Source organism: Caretta caretta, chromosome 13 (assembly GCF_965140235.1).
Source record: "Caretta caretta isolate rCarCar2 chromosome 13, rCarCar1.hap1, whole genome shotgun sequence".
In the NCBI taxonomy this organism is placed as follows: Eukaryota; Metazoa; Chordata; order Testudines; family Cheloniidae; genus Caretta; species Caretta caretta.
In genome coordinates, this window is record NC_134218.1 from 21,038,648 (window position 1) to 21,060,239 (window position 21,592).

General features: G+C 42.3%; 1 protein-coding gene across 5 annotated transcripts in view; it reads right to left on the reverse strand.

The window, feature by feature from the left end:
- Positions 1-619: 619 nt before the first annotated feature.
- Positions 620-21,592, reverse strand: part of RPN2 (ribophorin II) — a 32,170-nt gene continuing 11,197 nt past the window's right edge. For 4 of the 5 annotated variants that reach the window (XM_048820095.2, XM_048820094.2, XM_075118800.1 and 1 more), the window contains 12 exons: positions 18,072-18,248; positions 17,457-17,575; positions 16,377-16,482; positions 13,303-13,394; positions 12,132-12,246; positions 11,167-11,361; positions 10,483-10,569; positions 9,747-9,842; positions 7,883-7,958; positions 6,962-7,091; positions 3,680-3,753; positions 620-979 (listed from right to left, as the gene is read on the reverse strand). In XM_048820095.2, the coding sequence (XP_048676052.2) occupies positions 3,702-3,753; positions 6,962-7,091; positions 7,883-7,958; positions 9,747-9,842; positions 10,483-10,569; positions 11,167-11,361; positions 12,132-12,246; positions 13,303-13,394; positions 16,377-16,482; positions 17,457-17,575; positions 18,072-18,248 (1,245 nt within the window). In that variant the 3' untranslated portion in view covers positions 620-979; positions 3,680-3,701. The remainder of the gene's footprint in view (positions 980-3,679; positions 3,754-6,961; positions 7,092-7,882; positions 7,959-9,746; positions 9,843-10,482; positions 10,570-11,166; positions 11,362-12,131; positions 12,247-13,302; positions 13,395-16,376; positions 16,483-17,456; positions 17,576-18,071; positions 18,249-21,592) is intronic. The other variant, XM_048820097.2, reaches the window with a different exon arrangement.

The window sequence follows — 21,592 nt, forward strand, 5'->3', positions numbered from 1 at the left end:
CACTCTCTCTCTCTCACACACACACACACACAGAGAAATTAACCTACTATAAAAAGACACAAAACAAAGAAATGACCCTTGAAGTGGCAAGGTCTGTACCCAGTATTGGAATGGAAACAGAGCTAGGCTAACAAAACTGCTGATGGCAGAGCTTTAGGCTGAACATCCCTCCCTGGAGTTTCATTGATGCTGCATGGGACCCATTAAAAATAATTAATAATTGAGAGTAAAAGGGAGGATGCACTTTAGTCTTCATGTTTCAGCACCATGGACAGTTTCTTCCCCAGTTTAGGCACAGAACTGGCTCTTGACTCTTGGTTCTAGGATCAGGGAATCTAACATTAATACAAACAAACAGAGGCTCTGTCTACACAGCCTTCCAGTGCAAGCAGCAGGACACTGGAATAGAATGGGGCGAGGCCAAGGAAGGACCTGAAAGCAAGTGCCAGGCAAACTGCAGGAGCAGCATCATGAAAAGATGCTTCACACAACATAATGCCTTGCCTAGAATAAAGACATTATGGGCTAAGCAAAGCTAGCGAAAACATGTTTCACTCTCAAACGGAACCCAATGTTACATCACAGCCTCTGAAGCAGCTGGGAATAAAACACTGAACCCTTCTTTCCTCTCATCATCCTCTTTATTCCACAAGGGGGGAAAATGTCAGAATTACAAAATTTGCATTGTCAGAATTTAAACACTTGGATTGGGGATGGGGGTGGGAGGGGGGGAGAGGGAGGGAAGAAAAGACATGGGCTTTGCTGGTTTAATTCCAAAATTGCTCAAACAGCCACTAAAAACAAATGAGGGTAAACATTAAAAAAAGAAAAAAGTATAACCACAATTCTCTTGACTTCATAAAAAAAATTCTTTTCTGCCTTCCAACTTCTGGCCTTTGGACAGTTTCTTGGCCACTTTTCTGTATAGATTTGAGTTTTTTCCCTCCTATTTCATCCATTCTTCCGGTACTAATGTGTCCTGAAAGGAAAGAGAAATCCGAACAAAATTAACATTTTCAATGCAAGGTTGAAATTCCTTGCTCATTAAGTTTCCCATGCTCTTTTGAAGGAAGATATGGGATTTCTTTTTACATGGCAAAGATGTAATAAACTGTATCATTACATAGCAAGGCGGGGACAAACAGAAGGAACAGTGAAATGTCCAGAAAACGCAAAGGTGGATTACTGGCAAATGGCAGAGGTGACCAGCCTTGCAAAACAAAAACTGAATTAAAAAATGGTGGCTGAGTGCAAAGCTTTCAACAGGCTTTGCCCAATTCTTAAACTTACAAGAAACTGCTGGTTTATGCAATTAGAATGAGTGGGTTTGGCTCTTAAAAGGAAGAATTAAAATGTCTTCTCCAAATTAACACCCACCTCCATGTGAACTGAAGAGTAAAGCCTGAGCCAAGAGAAATCTAACACATACATGACAAACCCATGTCCTGGGAAGGGACAAGAGCCAAGGTGCTGCACACCTGCAGGATTCACTGACTTCAGTTAGAGCTTTGGGTGCTCAGCACTTTTGCATGTACACCGAACTCTGTTATAGGAAAGTGCAAACTGATGCATTCTTGGAGTATCAGAGCAACCCTGGCTGTGGTTTTTGAGGGGCTGCATTTAGCTCTGGCTAAGGGAGAAGTGTTCAAAGGGGACACAGTGCCATTCCTTGCCTACTACACACTGGGGCACCAAGAATTTAATGTTACGAACATTCACCAGCCAGACAAACTGACACTAAGCTCACATATGGTCATCAAGCCAATACCTCTCTAGTTATATCAGCTTTTTTGTATGTGCAGTCCAAGGTTCAAAAGCACCCACGAGGGAGTGGAGAGGTTGTGATTGGGGTGTCTTGAAAGGGTCTGAAAAGGGACATGAGGCCAAATCTTCAATGTTGTGGACACTAAATGTACTCATGCACATATAACTGCCCTCACAAAGCACACTTGATACAGATCGGGCAATTACAAACGTAAACAGGAATTTGTACTCACAAGTAACAGTGCTTTGGTTTCAGGATACAGTGACCTGTGCCCATACTTTTGCACATAAAATTTAGTCCCCTCTTTGAAAATTTGAATCCTGGGTCCTAGTTATGTGTGCCTAGAGCACTGGATAGGTACAACTGTATATACTTCAAAACAATCAAATAGAAGCTTGAGAGATCTTTCAACAGTGTATTCTGCAAGGGTTTCAATTCTATCAGATAAATGGTATTACAGTCTGATTCTCTCTCTTTTCTCACTCTCAGCCCGGAAAGAATGCACAGTGTAGGAGAAATGAAGGATATCACACAGGCACAGAAACAAGAGACACGCAGAAAGACCGGCAGCATGCTGGGCAGTCTGACCCCCACAGGACTATTGCATGGTAAATCCAACGTGGACATGGTAAATGAGAACCTTCCCCACTCCAAATTAACAGCAGAAATGAAGGGCTTTATACTGGGAAAGTGATGTGGGGGAGATCTGAAAATGATTTCATATACAGAAGGGACTGACCTCTGATGCAGAAAGCCAGGAAGGGATTTTCATAGTTTTCTGGGAGTTTTGTTTTTTAATTGTATCTCCTTCCTCAAGGATGGCCATGGCTGAAGAGGGGACAGCGGACATGGGGGCCAGGGCTCTGAGGTGGCATGGAACATTCTCTCTCGCAGGTGCCTGGCTGGCTGGCTTTGGCTCACATGCTCCAGGTCTAACTGCTCGCCATGTGGGGTCAGGAAGGAATTTGGGTTTTTTCCTCACCTTCCTCTGCAGTGTGGAGGGCAAGTCACTTGGAGGATTATCTGGCTGTATCTTATTTATTTTCCTACCATTACATAGGCCATGAGCACTGGTGCACCTTGGTCCTGCCTGTGGCACATAACAGTCTAGTCTCCTGTGGGCTGTAATGCTTTGGCCTAATTTGGGTTGTTGGGTTTAGTGTGTGGGTGCTGGGAGGTGTTGGTGGCCTGTGATATACAGGCAGTCAACTAGATGTAGCAGTCCCTTCTGGCCATAAACTCTATGATGCCACAGTGGGAGCCATCAAATCTAGTCTGATTTGATACTTGTATAAATCACGGCTTGGGTCACAAGTCAAAAGAGGTGGGTGGTCTGGCCTTGCTGCTACTGGATATCTGATTACCCACTCCTCAAAGCCACACCCAGTTCAGCCTGACTGGCAAGTCTCTGGTAAAAATGCCCAGGAATGAAATAGCAGAAACAGTGCAGGTCAGGACCAGGGAAATGACAGCTGTGTGAGAGAAGTTTGTACAGCGAATACTTTCACTACACTCACCTCTAGACGACATTCTCCATTCACTTAGAGGCATGATAACCCCGCCACGCCCCCCCACCTTCCCCCGGTTTCCATGGTTAATTTAGCTTTTGTTTCATTGTTGTATAGAATCCTTAGGCCCACAATAAAAAAAGCACGTGTGTTTGTATATGTATGTGTCACATAAACTTGGGAGAATGAAGGCTTCACACAGAAGTCATTTTCTCTTAATGCACGTAGATAACAGAACATTTAAAGACAGCTGTAATACACCCCCACCCCAGATTCAAAGCCGTACGTGACAGGTTGGAAAGTGGCTTCAGCTAAGATTTCTTTTGGCTGAGGAGCAAGCGAGCGATGAGAATGAAATGAAGCAGCCAGAATGCCTGGGAAAGGCAAATTCCAGAAGAGCCCTTACTTCTAGGAAGAGCAACCCCCTTTTACCGCAGTGTTCTATACTTTGCCAACCTACTGCTCTGTTCTGCAGCAATCCTGCCGAAAGGAGAGAGGGAAAAAATTCAGAGGACAGTGAGGAGGAGAGCAGCCCGGCTCCAGGAACTGGAGCAGATGAAAGAAAATGCAAAAAGTAAAACCAGGGCTTCCAATACCTTCAATAAAGACACAGGGGTGGGCCAAACATTACTGTTGCTACCTCTCCTGCGCGGCCCACACCAGGAGAGTGGCTTTGACTCAAAGTCGGTGTCAGATAGCCTATGTCAGATACTCAGAGCAATGGCTAACAACAAGGGTTACACTGGGGTGGTAGTAAGCCAACAAAAGATGCATTTTAGCAGCTTATTCTCATATGAGAACCTGAAGAGAGGCCACCTCCACCGTTAGGTGGAAGTACTATTTTAAAGTTGGCATTTTGGTAAAAGCTCTTATTTGTCACAACCAATGAAACTATATGGCTCAACATGGAGAGGCTGTTGAGAGGGGTAGGGAGTAAGCCATCCCCCATTTATCTGCTAACAGAAGCCCTGGTAGAGCTGAAACAGTCAGATAAGCTTCAATGAATCTCCTTTCCCTGATTCTCAAGATTTCTTAATATAGACACCAACAATTTCTGGTTTTACTTTTACCATTTATATTTATCGTCTTAGCAAGATGCAAACTTCAGACTAACAACTGAAATACAGGAATGACAAAATACAGCTCCATCAGAAAAGAACTCTTGCTAGAGAACTCTATGCAAAGAAGGAGAGGGGAAATACCATATTGAGCATCCCAAGCATGGCTGGAAAATGCTGCTTTGAGAAGGGACTGAGCTCTGTTAATCTAGCTGATTATCTTTGCCCAGCTGCAGTATCTGAATACTGCTTATTTTTAAAGGCAATAAATCAGTATAAAGTTACTGAAAATACTATTTTTCTCTCAGGTTTTATGGTTCAGATTGCTTTGTAAAAAATGTGTGAACATGCATGTGCAAACTCCTTCCAGGGGACTATCAAGGGCAAGGTAAGAAAAAGAGAACAAGTTTGACTAAAAACATGTCAAGGGGTAAGCCCAGCAGCCAGGCATTGCACTAGCAAGACAGGGATCAAAGCCTGACTCTTTAAATTAGACTCAAAGTGACAGCACTTGAGTCTGGCAATTGAGGGGACCTGAGGCTCTGAGAAAGAAAATGGCTGAGATTCAGTCTGTAGTGATGCTGGGGTCAGGGAGCAACAACCTGAAGGCAGCCTAAGTGCATGTGTGTTTGCAAGATGACTTTGCAGTAGCGAGGTATGTATGAGAAGGATCTACGGATACTCTGATTAGAGGGCCAAGGATACATCTACGGGGTCAGGACAACTAACTAAGCTTTAGATTTATGTTCTTATAAAGGTTTGCTTCCACTAGGAAGGTTTGTGCAGATGGGTAAGCCACAGGGAAGAATGAAAGCAATTGTGCAGGCTAGGGACGGTCTTGCATAGGACATCAGGAATGTAGCTGGTTACATGCTCACATTTCCAACTTTCTTGGGAAGTGTGGTCTTTATAATAGTGGGGAAGGGAGGGAAATTCCACATGCACAGCAAGTTAGAACAGTGGTCTCATGGCTGATGACTTTTAAAGGCCAATCCAACAGGAGTCTTTCCAGTGGCTTTAATGGGAATTGAATCAACCCTATACCAGTACAGGAAGTCAAAGCAACATCCCCTTCACCACAAAAGCATTTACCCAGTAAGTGGAGCTGTGGAAGGTTGAAACTTCAGAGTACCCTTACAATGAAAGTTACTGTAAATGTTTGATGTAAAGCATCCACATAGTTTAATACACCATGGAGTGAACACTCTTCAGAGCATGTGCTTTGTTGTAAGTACAGTTTTTCCAAGGAAAGCGTTATGGCCGAGACTTTCAAACCTGGATACCTCAGATCTCTAGGCTCCCAAGTCTGCATTTAGGCATCTAAATGAGCGGGCTGGCTCTCACAAGTGCTAAGCCACCAACAGCTTCAGTGAAATCCTTAGAATCATAGACGTATGGTGCCTAAAACAGTTCTCCAGCTGAGGTCTCACCAATGCTGAATAGAGCCATACAAATACCTCCCGTGTCTTACATACGACTCTCCTGTTAATACAATCCAGAAAGATATTAGCCTTTTTTGCAACTGCATTACACTGTTGGCTCATATTCAATGTCATCCACTATAACCCCCAAATCCTTTTCTGCAGTACTACCGCCTAGCCAGTTATTCCTCATTTTGTAGTTGTACATTTGATTTTTCCTTCCTAAATGAAGTATTCTGCACTTGTTTTACTGAATTTCATCTCGTTGATTTCAGACCAATTCTCTAATTTGTCAAGGTCATTTTGAATTCTAATCCTGTCCTCCAAAGTGCTTGTGGCTTGGTGTCATTCACAAAATTTTCTACACATACTGTCCACTCCATTATCCAAGTGATTAATGAAAATATTGAATAGTACCAGACACGAGAGAGACCCACCATGTGGGGCCGCACTAGACGCGGCCTCCCAGTTTGACAGCGAACCTTTGATCACTACTCTGAGTAGTCTCTCAATTAGTTTTGTACCCACCTTATATTTCATCTACACCACACTTCCCTAGTTTGTGTATGAGAATGTCATGTGGGATTGTGTCAAAAGCAATACTAAAAATCAAGATATATCGCGTCTACTGCTCCCCCCATCCACCAGGCCGGTAACCCTGTCCAAGAAGGAAATTAGGTTGGTTTGGCATGATTTGTTCCGGACAAATCCATGCCGGCTATTCCTTATAACCCTACTATCCGCCATGCTTACTGCTGGCTGTTCTGCACTTCTGAGAAACAGCCCATTCATTTAGGTGCCTTAATTTAGGCCCCAAGTTGAAAAGTCTTGGCCTATGAGGAAAACCCATGTTCTGTCAATGCCAAAGGAAAAGCACAAACTCCGTCTCAAAATTCAAAGTATTTGATCAATTCATTGAACTGCTTTATAATCCACTCTCCTCAAAACCCTACAGCTGGTAATTCTCCAGCCACCCCCACTGCAAGCAGCTAGACTACTTGCTATTTAGCACTCCATCAGGTGTTTGTGCTGAAAATGGCCAGTGGAACATGGCAGAGCTGCCTGCTTCTAAATATGACAGGAACTGGAAACTAGTAACTTGGTGCTCAGCACTAGATCATCTGCTGATGTCCAACATGGCCGTCTTCCTTCCCCTGGCTTTTTGGAAACCAGACCCTACACAGTTACAGCCACCTCCCTTCCTCTTACCTCTTTACTGCTTTCTGGGCCAACATTCTGTTGCCTGCCAGGAATGTGACACTGCCCAAGATGGCCAGGTACTTCAGAGTCTGGAACATGTTAAGTTGAGTCCAGTAGACATACATGAGCCCCAACATGGCTATGAAGAGATAAGACAGGAAGTCTCATTTTAAAGCAAGACCCTAGTTAAAACTGCTCATGGCACTAGACTAGACAAAACACACTGTGCTGCCACCCCTAAGCCTTGGATTCCAGTCTCTCCCTGGCACCTTGGCCCAGGAGAACCAGAGGGCCTCTGCAGTCAGTTCCATGGGAACAAGGGCCTTGTGCCATTGTGGGTGATGAAAGAGTAGCACTGGTGAGTTATGTCTAATTCTCTTCAAATGGAAGATTGGTGGATGCAATAAGAACATCTGAGTGTGTTAGAGGAGGAGGATCTTCCAGGGTTCTGTGAGGGACCAAAAAACAAATGAGAACTCGGAGCTCTCAGAGAAAACTAGGTCCCATCCATTCCTGACCAGGACAAGTTGGCCTACAGTGTGTGCGTGTGTGTATAAATAGACTCAGGAAGGAGTACAGGGAGATCCCATAGGCCTTCGTCCCCACTCCACTGCCACAAAAAAATTCCCCATCTACCAAAGGGTGAATACACAACAAAAATAGTGACCTCTGATATGAAGAGTGCTATTAAGTGTAGGTAAGTGGTGTGCAAGAGGAGCCCAGTATAATGACAGCTGTTATAAGCAGATGGACAAAACAAGTTTATCACCATATTAACAATTCTGAAAGGCAGAAAGAGGAGGGAGAGAAATGTTATGCTATTAAGTCATTACAGTTAATAGGTTGTGAGTCCATTTATCATCAGAGTACTCATCTGTAAAGTCCATGTGGGAAGGAGTTCATACAAAGCAGAGAGCATCTGACACTTACCAGCATGTCCCAGGTGAAAGATAATGGTGCTGGGAGCAAAGCTGAAATTGGAGATGTTGGCACCAATCTTTATCCACTGAAAGAAAAAAATAAAACCCCAATCACAATGGCTTTATTAGACACTAGCTTTTATTTGTCATCAGTTAACCACAAAGTTCTTCAATATGCCTTTTAAACTGGAGTTACTTCAAATGCATCAATTAAAATGGCCAAGACTGCAAAACCAACGTGTTTGCTTGTCCACAGGAGGAAACAGCCTGGAGTAGTTGCTGTGGGAGAGCGACTGCAGAACCGCTATTCCACAATAGCTCCCCACACCGCACTAACAGTGTCTTTGTGTGGTGTAGCTTTAATTCACACCTGAGTTTATTTCACAACAGCTTCCTCGTGTAGACAAGCCCTTAAACAGTGGTCAACCCAAGATACCATCTCGCTTCTGCCAAGCTGTTAAGGCAGAAGACACTGCTCCTAGTTGCAATAACGAATCTGTTTCTGATTTCATGAAAGCAGCCAGTCAGTTAGTATTTCTTTAAGAGTTAGATACCAGCTATCTTGGAGTCTGCAGGATCTCACAAGTATTTTGCTAAACAAAGCCTCCAAACCCATTCTTCCCTCAGAAAAATCTGATGTGCCTTAAATTCATATGAATAAAACTGGTAAAAGTGAACATGATGTTCTGTTACTGAACCCAGGATGAAACTAGCTACAGTTCTAGAAGAAATAAAAGGTTATGAAGGACCATGTAATAATGTCAGTTTGAAGGGAGTAGAAGAGACGATGAAAAGGAGAATCATCGCTGAGGGGGCGTTGGGTAAGTCATCAACAAGTGCACCATGGATTCTGAAGGTAACTGGACACGGCTCTATCTGATTGCCCCCCAGCCTTCAGAAGAGGAGAGGTTGCATTTGGAACGCACTATGAGGTAAGGGTGAGGGTTCAAAGAGGAGCCATATGTTTTTCCCACCAAATCAGGTATAATTTAACTTGATGAGCAGAGAGATTGTAAAGTATACTAAGCAAGTTCTAAAGTGGTGTTTAATTGACGACAGGTGCTTGGCTGATGCTGTACATTTCAGCTCCAGCAATAGGGACTCAAATGCTGATTAGGTCCAAAAGTGGGAATCAATCTGGTGGTCTCTCAGCCTCTTTTAGCATGTCCACATCACAAAAAATCGCCATGCAGTTTGGTATGACTGTCTTTGTTCTAGAAGAATCTAAACCTGGAACAGCAGGGGCAACTGAGGTCAGAACTGAGAATGTCAGCAGAGCCATGTGGGAGAAGCTTAAACTGTACAATGCCTCATCCTAATCAGTGCTATTAGTTTTCTAACTGGAGCATAAACAATTTAGGGACAGGGAGTTAGAACTGACAAGCTAGTCCAACCCTTTGCACATAGATTGGGACCAGAGTAGCTCCATTAATTTGCTTGTAACATCCCATTTCCATAATGCCCTGCCTTGTTAACATCAGGCTCCTCCTAAGGACTGGAGAGAAGCTATATCAGTCAACAAGTAATGCTAGTGAGTGAGGCAAGAATTCCTCTAGTCACCTGATAGCCTCTCACTTGATGCCTGGGAATCAAAACTGCACTTCTGCCAAGGGACTTTATTACATTTTCTTTAACCTGTTCAGTGCCTTAAGATGATTTGCTGGGAGACCAGCATAGAATGAAACAGAACCAGAGAGTTATCTGAGTTAGAAGGGACCGCTAGAAAGACATTGCTCTTCCCTCTGTATCACAGCAAGACTGGCTTAATTACTCCTAACCAGAGAATAGGTAAGAGGTGTGGCTGAAGTTGTTTACTGTGCTAGTTTTGGGTTGTGGGCAGAAGAGAAATTCTATATGGAATCTATTCAACTTACCAGAATTAAGAGCAAAAACAGCGGGGAGAGGATCAAGGCTGTGAATGTGTTGGATACCACTGTAGGAGGCCTCTTTTCAGGTTCCCTGAACAGGTGCTGTAGAGAGAAGTCCTTTTAGAAGCACTTCACAAGAATAGCTTTCACCTCAACAGTTTCTGTCCTGGTCACAGGTCCCACACACTAATTTTGATTGGGGTGGCCCCTTTAAGTATCAAAGGCCCTCTCCATGTCTTTCTTGTGAAAGTGTCTCCCTCCTCCAAAACGTAATCCCTTGCTTTCTTGCGGTGTCAATTTTCCCTTGTAGTCTGTAAAACAGGGAATCTCCTTCTACTCAGCATGCATCATGGATGCTACTCCATGAGCTGACCTGAAGGGAGAGTGTGAGAGAGATCGATCTTTAGGAGCTGGAAGCTTTCGTTGGTCTCCATTTGATGAAGCATAGAAAGTGTGATCTCTAACAAAACTATGTGTTCCCATTGCTCAGATCTGGATCTCCTCAATGATGGCACAATATTTTGTTGCCACGCCACTGGGACACAGAGCTTATTTCTGCCTACTGATAAGTAATGCAAGCCCCTATCCACCAAGAAGTTATTTTTGTTTTCCTCCAATGGGCATCACTAACATGGTGACGATGCTCTCATATGGAAGGCTACGTTTTAAGACTGTCACTGATAAGGGTAAAAGTGAAACTGGGTATCAAAAATAGAATTCATTCCCATCTTTTGAGCTGTACCTGGATTTCTGGCTTGGGAATGAAAAGCTTCTTTGACTGGACTGTGGATGGAGTCTCTTCCTCTGGGAATTTGATAACAACATCAGCCTGAAATGGAATTGAACAAACTTACAAAGCTATGACTCTGGTGTATGATCTATAAAGGCTATTACACCCCCCCTTCACACACACCCCCGAGACAGATTCCCCAACATAATGAAAGCATTAAAGACGACTAAGAAATTCAGCCACACTACAACGAACAACTTACCACACAGACCTACTGAATTGCATTTTAAACTGACATTTCCTTTTCTGAACAGGGAAGGGAATGCCCTTCATTTAGCACTGTTCAGCTGGATATGTTCAAATCCCAGCTGGTACACACAAGTTACTTCCAGGGAAGGCTTGCCTCTGAGCCTATGCCCAGTCAGTACAAGATTGATCTCAGAGAGCCTGTTCCATGGCTGCTCAACCATGATACACAGAGCTGAAAAGTCATTCTAGTCTTGCTTTTGCACTGATTCAGTATGTATATATATTATATTTTTTAAAACCAAGAGTCTACATATGCCATCAAAGGAAGCAAGATCAGCCACACAGAACTACAGCATTTGTCTCTTTATTCTTCTAGGCGTCTATTATTGCGTCTCGCTACACTGTCAGTGATCCCACAACCATGTCACTGCACAGTCGGCAACATACCACATTCCACAGGATTGGATTTTCCAGAGTGGCATCTCCAATTATCAAGTAAAGGGTGTAGGTACCAGAGGCAGAATCAAACTCTGTCTTTCTCTCAGCAGTGTCCAGTTCAAACTTGTACACATTCTTGCTGTCTGGTTCTGCGACAAACACCACCTCCTGCCCAGTCTTTGGGTTGTGAAGACGGACAAATGTCTGAGAAGGAAAGTGATAATGGCTTAATACTTAGAGAGAGATTTTCATCACAGGAAGAAATCTTGGTTTTGACACAAATGAGGCAGGCAGGCAAGTATTCATATTTTACAGATGGGGAAACTGAGGCACATGGTAGCAAGTGATTTGCCTAAAGTTAGTGACTCAGTGGCAGAGCTAGAAATAGAATTCAGGAGTCCTGACTACTGGGCACCTTACTGAATTGCTTCAGCACAATCCTTCCCAATGTAGCCACACTCTAATACAGGAACCAGAGCAGTCCACAAAGTCTCTTGGGTGCCAGGCATTTCCTGCTGTGGCTGCAATTAGCTCTACGTGCAATGTTTTACGATCGACACATGCCTGGTCTATGGACCACGAGGTTGCTACATCGAATGCAACCCTTAGGCATCAGAGTTTCAGGGAACATTCTGTGTCCCAGGTAGAAATGCACTTTTACAGCACAGGATGAAACTTCCTCCTCTCTGTATTTGTTTCTCTAAATAAGCCATGAAGTAAAGCTTAGCAGAGGCTTATTTAAAATGAAACAAAATAAGAGAACTAGATTCACTCTGTTCAGATCCAATCTTATTTCCCTCCCTTTTGGGTGCACAAAGTATTTATCTACCATTTTCCCATCACAATTTGTTTCAAACACAGACAACAGGATGGTTTTCAAAGCCTAAGAAAGCTTTTCAAAGAGCAACTGCTGCCTAAGATGCCTCAAGAAGCAGCATCCAGATGACAGGATAACTACATAAATTCATTCTGACCTGGTGAGGGATGAGCTCAGCTCCACTGTTCACATCCACCAGCTGGAAGGACAAGGCAAAATTCTGATGGCTGTCAGCTGTGAATGATCCTTTGGCTTTGGCTGGATAAGCTACCCTAGGGAGGAGGCGGCGGAATAAAAAAATGATTAGAGATGGTTTTCCAACAGAGTGTTTGGAGTGACTGACATGCAAGTCTGGCTAACAGTGTCATGATTTACTCATGGGGGACTTACTGCAGATTACTTGATAAAACAGACCATCAGTTCAGAGAATTAAAATGGATCTCTGTTCCATCACTACCCTCCCACAAAACTGAGGGGGAAAAAGTAATGATTTAGCATGATTTATTTCTGCAAGCTATTTGTATAGTGTGTATTTTAAGGGGAAAAATATTGGATTTAAAGAAACCCCACAAAAAATGATTTACAGTTAGAGCTGTGCAAATAATGGATTTCTTGGTTTGCTGGCAGTTCAAAAAAACCAACAACCCTGAAAACTAAATTTCCAGAAAAGTGAAAAGTAAAAAAAAATTTGGTTTGGGGTCGAACGAAGCTATTTGTTTGACCAGAAACAAAATGTTTCGTTTGCATTTTAAAAATATAAAATTGAAGAAAAATTCAAAATGAAAATTTACCACCCCCAACTCAATGTTTTGGAAATGACAAAACAAGAGGTTTTAACTTTCAGAATTTTTTGGCTGAAACAATTTGGCAAAACATTTCAGAGTCGCCGAATCTGCATTTTTCCCTGAAAATAAAGTTTCAGCTGACAAGTTTCACCCAGCTCTATTTGCAGTAGCATGACCCTACACCACACATTCGTCTCAGAGGTTCCTCTAGATGAAATCTGCCAATACCACGAGCACTTAAGCCATTATTTTAACTAGTTATATCTGCTAACTTGAGCATTGTCAATATGAAATAGCTGCATAGAAATAACTGAGGGCTTGTCTAGCTTCTGTCACCACTTTCTTCAGTTAAAAAAAGCCACTTCCCCCCAGTGAGCTCTCAAGGATTTGTGAGTTGAAAGGAGAAGGCACAGATACACTTCTGATGATGTTTAGAAACAAAAGACTACTTGAGCTTCCATAGCACAAGATTAGGAGGTACTGAGCAGTGGCCTCGGCTCAATATTGTCATTTACCAGTGCATCTCACACACTATTGCCTTACCTTGTGGTTTTTGGTGCAATGCTTTGATCCTTATCCACAGTAGAAAGATCCACATTTGTAATGCCAACTTCTGTGGAGACCTTTACTTTCAACTGCAGCCAAGCATAATAGGGAAATTAACAGTACACGTACACAGACAGTTCATGCCAGCGTTTTCCTTTATAAGTCTAGAAATCCCCCTTACTCCCAGATGCCTAAGAGGTAATCAAAAACAGGTTTGAAATACCCCCTTTGCCAGAATTTGGGGGTGGGGTAGAGAGGAAAGAAGGACAGAAACAAATCTGACCAGGACTGATCATTCATTAAGAATATACTCCCATACCAACCCCTGCACTCATGCGCCAACAATCCAGACCTCACACTGAGATCAGTAAAGTACAGCTTGTCTATTATGGTCAGGTGGTTACTTGACCCTTTTTAGATAACAGTACCCCTCTTCAAAGGGCAGGATAGGAAGATGGTTCAAGCAACTAGATCCCACTATAAGTTTTTTAAAATTAATGGAAACTATGCATGTTACTCTGCTCGCAGTTTTTAAAATACATTTCTACCTTTCTCAGTTCCTATTAATATCTAGCCAACAAGTCTGACAGTAACCTGCTATACTTTTCTTGCCTTAGACCTCTGGTAGGTCTTTCTGCACAATCTCCTACCACCAGGCAAAGCCAAAAGACTCAGAAATGCAACTGGCCTCTACTTCGATTTAGCAAATTCTCCTTTATGATTAAAGTCAAGTTATTATTTGTACTGCCGTGGTCCCAAGGAGCCCCAGTCACAGACCAGGACCCTGCTGTGCTAGGTGCTGTACAAATAGAACAGCCCCTGCCCCAAGAGTTGACAATCCAAGTAACCAAACAAATCAAGTGGGATTTACATCCAGCTTCCTCCCAATCATAAATAGTCGCTACAGAGTAGAGCTTTTAATTAGCACATTTGTTCTCCTCACATAAGAATGGCCACACTGGGTCAGAGCTCTGGTCCACCTAGCCCAGTATCCTGTCTTCCAACAGTGGCCAATACAAAGTGCTTCAGAGGGAATGATCAGAACAGGCAGTCATTGAGTGATCCATCCCCTGTCGTCCAGTCCTAGCTCCTGGCAGTCACAGGCTAGGGACACTCAGAGTGTGGAGTTGCATCCCTGATCACATTGGCTAATAGCCATTGATGGACCTATCCTCCATGAACTTCTAGAATTCTTTTTTGAACCCTGTTATAATTTTGGCCTTCACATCATCTTATAAAAGCATTCCTTGGAGAGTTAAAAATCTGTTCATTGCCAAGATGATTTCCCATCATGTACTACGGTTTGTTACTGTACGGTTGCTCATGAGCGCCAAACCCTGCTACACAAGCGAATTTTTTTACATAAAGAACTTTATTTGCACTGTTCGAAGTGAAAAAAAGATTGGCTCTGCCAATCTTGACTGTTTCTTTACAGCTGAGAATTAGAGATTTCAATAGGGATGTTACCCATAAGATTTCTCCTTGTTAGTGGATCCTGCCCCAAACTAGCCAGAGAACAGAACTTCATATTGGTTCTAGGACAGGAACAAAGGAAGTGAGAATCCAATCCACTTCCAGTTTTAAAGGCAACTGAGAGCACCTCAGTGCTATTCTGTAAAGTTCCCTTTACTGACTATTACACACAAGCCCATCTCACAAATATTTTAATGCCAGGAAATGCAGTCTTTCCACATGGAGTAATAACCCTGCAGTTTAGCTCATTACAGTCAAAAACTACTGTGCATTAGGGACAATTAATGGTAATGACAGCCTCCGAACACACAGCTCCCCCGCAGCCCTCCCTGCTAACAATGAGTCTTATTATTAGGAGACAATCACACAAAGCCATGGGCATTAATGCATTCCCCCTGGCGCCACATGCCTCTAGAGAGTTTAAGCGAGACCATCAATCCCTTCCTGACACTCTAAGTGCGATTATTACTACAATTACAATGCCAATTTGATATGCATGGCAGAGGCCAGCACTTGTAAATAAGTGTCCTCCTCCCTGCCATTCTGTGCCGACTGAACGGTAAGATTTTAAATGCTAATTTTTTCATTAGCAGCAACTGAGGGCAAAAAGTTAACCCCCCAGAATACACATCATCACTTGAGGAGAGTGACAATTGTTCCCAACTGTCACCACTGCAGTGACTTTGTGAATGGAACGTTCTCCCTGGAGCAAATCTGGGGAAAAAGTAGAATCCCAAACATTTATTCACAACTACATTTCCTTGAACAACAGGTAGCGGGCGACTGTTTCTACTAGCAGAGGTGTGTTTGAACAAGCGCTTTTTAATTTGCGCCCACAACTTGACTCTCTCAGTCTTGCTCTGACACGAACCGAACATCCATGTCTCCCTCTTTTCAGGATGAAAGGAACATAAGTTTGACTGTAGATGTAGAGTACATACAAAGACAAAAAAAGATCAACTACTTAATTTTCAAGTTATATAAGGAACTGTGTAACATGGCTCTTTAACCACATCCTGAAGTTTATGGGCTCAAATTCTGAACAGCTTGGAGAACCAACATTTCTAGTGAGTTTTTCCCTTATTTCATACTAATAGATGTTATGCAAACAGTTGCTTTACATCGCCAACATTACTAATCTTTGCTCTGTATCTGATGTACGAATATTACCTATTAAGTGATTAATAATCAGTGAAATAACTAATTGATCCCCTTCCTTGCCCCCTCCAGATCTAGTTTCTGATCCTGAGGCAAAGCCATAACAATAATAATACCCAACTCTTAGACCGTACTTTGCATCAGTAGATTTCCAGGCTCTTTATGCCCATTTTACACAAAGGGAAACAAACAGGTGAAGCGACTTGCCCCAAGGTCACAGAGCAGGCCAGTGGCAGAGGAATTCACACCCCTCTGCCCCCAGTTTCCTGACTCTGAGCCCCATGCTCAACCCCCTTAGGCTAAATCAAAGTCTGTTGCTTTGCAGAAGATTGTGATGGCACACATTCAGTACAATGGGACAGATCTTCATATGGTCTAAATTAAAAGTAGTTCCATTGAATAAACACTTCACAATTAGACAGCAATCAAAACACACGCACCTCAACTTTGTTTGCAATTAATCGACTGTCACCATCAACGCTGATGGAGAAATCATAATATCCACTGGCAGGTTTGACATTCATGAAGTTCAGCTCAAAGATGTCTCTGTGACAACAAGAGCAGAGATATAAAGAACAGAAAACACATGCTCTACAATACCCATATGGGAAACTTGTGCAACTATACAGAAGTGAAAGACTCCAAAGAGCAAGGTATACTAGATTTTCCTCTACTACAGCTTACAAGTATCTGAGAGAAGCAGCATATAAAAATTGAAAAATATTAGCATGAATACAGCATTTCTGGGTGAGAAGAGACTTTCACCCTTCCAAAAATAAAGATATCTTCTACATTTAAGTCTGATATTTTCTAGGTACACTACATTGTAGTTTTATTACAGCATTTTTTCTTGTAGGCAAAGACGTACGAGATGCTCTATCTACAGCAACTGCAATGGTTAACGGTCATGAGCAGAGGAACAGTAAGTTTATAACAGAGTGGATGTACACAGTAAAATGGAGGTCAGGAATGATCATTTCTTTTGAAGGTGGGGCAACTCCATCTCACCCTCACAAACCCTTGCTAGATGAGTCTGAATGGATAGATTATGGCAGTAACCCCAAACGTGGTTGTTTAGAGCACCATATGTGGCTCTCATTAAGTCCACATCCCAGGTGCAAGTCTGGTGTCAGAGCAAACAGTTAGGATAAGCATATACCACACTACCCAAAATAAGTAAAGCAGTCCTAAGCAGACAGCTCAGTACTGCCAAAATCATTCTTCATCCATCCAAGGAGTTAGGGAAAGAGGAGAAGTTCCCTCCCAGCAGTCAGAAATATTGTTGGGAGGGGAGAATTGCATCAGTGGGGAAATGACATGTGGCAATGATTCAGTATCATTACTAAAGAGCACTCAAAGTCACTACGCTCACCAATAAATCATTATTGTGTCTTGAGTATTCCATCATTTAAGAAGCGTTTCTTTCTTATGAGAGGCAGAGAAGAGGGGAAAAAATCCACTATTATAATAATAGAGGTTGCTCCTTTATGTCAAACAGCAGAAACAGGTTTGTTCCTTACCCTGAAATGGCAAACGGCATCTGGTGAAGGACAGTGGCTTTGGTAGAAGCAGACTTGGCATGGTCTAGCTTCACAGCTGCTTGAGTCAGTGGCTGTGACATGACATTGGTCACTTGCAGCTAGAAAGAGAAAACGTGATTAGTAAGAGTACGATTCACATTTCTGGGAAGGCTACCCCTCAGGGAGCTAATTCTTGGAAGACGGAGAAGCATCCAAAGACAACTCACTTGTAGGAATCCCCTGCCCTCTACTACTATTCCCCATGATTTGATTGACAAACATGTCAAGTTTGAAACACAGCATCCTCAATCTACCTAGTTCCTTATGATGCCTTCCTATCATGATCAGAAACATTATTAATTCTCCTAATAAAAGCAATTACACGGAACACTCTGGTGCTTTTTGTGGTGGTGTCTCTGCTTAATCCCCAGTACACAGGGGTCCATAAGACTCATTTCACATAGGTACTAAATGTGGGTTTTAGGAATTAAGTACGCACTTGAGCCCTGGTGCCAGAAGTGAAAGGAGTTATCCAATGCACGAAGGCTTCCCATCCCTGTAACACTGCAGATTGAGCCAAGAAGATTATGGACAAATGCAAGTCTAGGAGCTCACCCTGAGAATGGGTTGATGATGAGACACAGCTGCTGGCCCATCAGGGACGACGATGATGGGCAAGTGGTAGCGGTTCTGGGATAAAGAACCTGCAGCACAAGCCACGCTGAAGGCCTCAGAGAGTGTCTCAAAGTTCTTCTTGCTAAAAATTGCATTCATCAGCTGGATTATCTGATCCTGAAACAAAGAGGAACCAATCATGTCAGCCAAACATGGGGGGGTGGCGGGTAAGGAAGGAGAGGGAGGGCCACTTTCCCCAACATTTGAGAAGGGCCCAGCCTAACAAAGTGCTAAAAACCTCCTTGTGCAGGAATAGAAGCTTTGACTTATACGCCGGTGATTTTACCTTAGATCTCTCTGCAGATATGATTGGCAAAATAGTCTCATACAAATACAAATATAGTACCCAACAGCCACAAGATTGATGTTTCTTTTATTTTAAATTCATTTTGTTTAAACTATTATTAGGTCAGCCCTGTAACAATGGAAGGTTAGTTACCTATACTTCGACTGGGTTGAACCTTAGAATCATAGAATATCAGGGTTGGAAGGGACCTCAGGAGGTCATCTAGTCCAACCCCCTGCTCAAAGCAGGACCAATCCCCAATTAAATCATCCCAGCCAGGGCTTTGTCAAGCCTGACCTTAAAAACTTCTAAGGAAGGAGATTCTACCACCTCCCTAGGTAACCCATTCCAGTGTTTCACCACCCTCCTAGTGAAAAAGTTTTTCCTAATATCCAACCTAAACCTCCCCCACTGCAACTTGAGACCATTACTCCTTGTCCTGTCCTCTTCTACCACTGAGAATAGTCTAGAACCATCCTCTCTGGAACCACCTCTCAGGTAGTTGAAAGCAGCTATCAAATCCCCCCTCATTCTTCTCTTCTGCAGACTAGATTCTTAGACTAAAGACTTAGGATTCTTGTTCTTGGGTCTAGAGTTCCCAGCACAAGACACAAGGGTGAAGCCTGAATAAATAAAGAATCTTTAGAATTCCTATTTGTTTAAAAATATAAGGCTACCCCTTGATATAAGCACAGGCATTGGGGCCAACTTTGGATATGAAAATGGCATTGTACTCAAAGCCAATAAGAGGCCTGTATATACACCTCACGTCCCAGAGTGTCCGCCCAATATCCGAGGAATGTATACAGTTTGTTTATCATTACAAAACCGGACCAAAACCACCCGCCACAGTCACCTCCTAAACAATCTCCTTTTAGTTTTCTCAAACACATTTAAAGTTCCTCTAGTTGCTCAGTTTCCACTGTGTTCATATCTACTGATGTCTCATTTTTCTCATGTTTGCACCTACTGATGGTCAGTGGACATGAGACCCCAACTGAAGGCACCCAGATGGAAGCATCAGATCCTCTATTACGTGCCAATTTCACCAAGTGCTCTTCTCCAGAACAGAGCATCTTGAGGGATCGGGGACTTAATCGTCAACAGATACACTGGTTTAACACCATGAAAACGGTAAGGGGAGTTGTTTTAAATATTATAAACCCGCTAAACTTTAAAATAACTTGGGTGGCTTCTGAAAAAGAGGTATTTTCCCCATTCAGTTAAAGTCATCCAACAAAAGAGCTCCTGACAGTCTGATTTAGAATCAACGCTAAACAATTTTCTCTAATTGGACCAATTTATTTTTTTCTGTCTTGGTACTCTGACAGTCTGAAATGTGCGACTGTGTTCACCAGAACCTCGGTGTCAAAAGCGACATCCAAATTACTCCAGCATCAAGTCTGTTGGCAGCAGCATGAAAAAGGGCCAAGAATGAACTCAGATTCCGTACACAGGCGTCATGCTCAACCCCCTCCATTGCTGCTATTACCTGAATGATGCACCAAGTGGCTCAGCATAGCTTCTTTTTTGAGGTCCTTACATAAAGCAGGTTATAATAGTACATTGAGGTTCAGTGAACTGTACCCTAAAAGACACTAAGTAAATGATCCTGCAGAGGGCTCGCAATAATGATTTCTATTAGGGCTGTCGATTAATTGCAGTTAACTCACGCGATTAACTAAAAAAAAAATTAATCGCGATGAATTGCACTGTTAAACAACAGAATTCCAACTGAAATTTATTAACTATTTTTGGATGTTTTTCTACATTTTCAAATATATTGACTTCAATTACAACACAGAATACAAAGTGTACAGTGATCATTTTATATTATTTTTTATTACAAATATTTGCACTGTAAAAATGATAAACAAAATAAACAGTATTTTTCAATTCACCTCATACAAGTGCTGTAGTGCAATCTCTATAGTGAAAGTGTAACTTACAAATGTAGATTTTTTTTGTTACATAACTGCACTCAAAAACAAAACCCTTTTACACTTTAGAGCCTACAAGTCCACTCAGTCCTTCTTCTTGTTCAGCCAACTGCTAATACAAACAAGTTTGTTTACATTTACAGGAGATAATGCTGCCGGCTTCTTATTTACAATGTCTCCTGCAAGTGAGAACAGACGTTGGGAAGGCACTTTTGTAGCCGGCATTGCAAGGTATGTACGTGCCAGATATGCTAAACATTTGTATGCACCCTCATGCTTTGGCCACCATTCCAGAGGACATGCATGCTTCCATGCTGATGACGTTCATTCTGCCATCTATTTCTTTTTATAGCAGTCTCGGATGATGACCCAGCACACGTACATTTTAAGAACACTTTCACTGCAGATCTGACAAAATGCAAAGAAGGTACCAATGTGAGATTTCTAAGGATATATACAGCACTCGACCCTGGGTTTAAGAACCTGAAGTGCCTTCCAAAACCTGAGAGGGATGAGATGTGGAGCATGCTTTCAGATGTCTTAAAAGAGCAACACTCTGAGGCGGAAATTACAGAATCCGAATCACCAAAAAAGAAAATCAATCTTCTGCTGGTGGCACCTGACTCAGAAGATGAAAATGAACATGTGTCAGTCTGCACCATTGTGAATCGTTATAGAGCAGAACCTGTCATCAGCATGGACGCGCGTCCTCTGGAATGGTGGTTGAAACATGAAGTGACGTATGAATCTTTAGCACATCTGGCATGTAAATATCTTGCACCGCCACCTATGACAGTGCCATGCAAACGCCTATTCTCACTTTCAGGTGACATTGTAAATAAGAAGCCGGCAGCATTATCTCCTGCAAATGTAAACAAACTTGTTTGTCTTAGTGATTGGCTGAACAAGAAGTAGGATTGAGTGGACTTGTAGGCGCTAAAGTTTTAGATTGTTTTGTTTTTGAATGCAGGTTTTTTTGTACATAATTCTATATTTGTAAGTTCAACTTTCATGATAGAGATTGCATTACAGTACTTGTAATGGGGGAACTGAAAAATACTATTTCTTTTGTTTTTTTTTATAGAGCAAATATTTGTAATGAAAAATAAATATGAAGTGAGCACTGTACACTTTGTATTCGGTGCTGTAATTGAAATCAATATATTTGAAAATGTAGAAAACATTTTTTAATCGCAATTAATTTTTTTTAATCACTTGACAGCCCTAATTTCTAT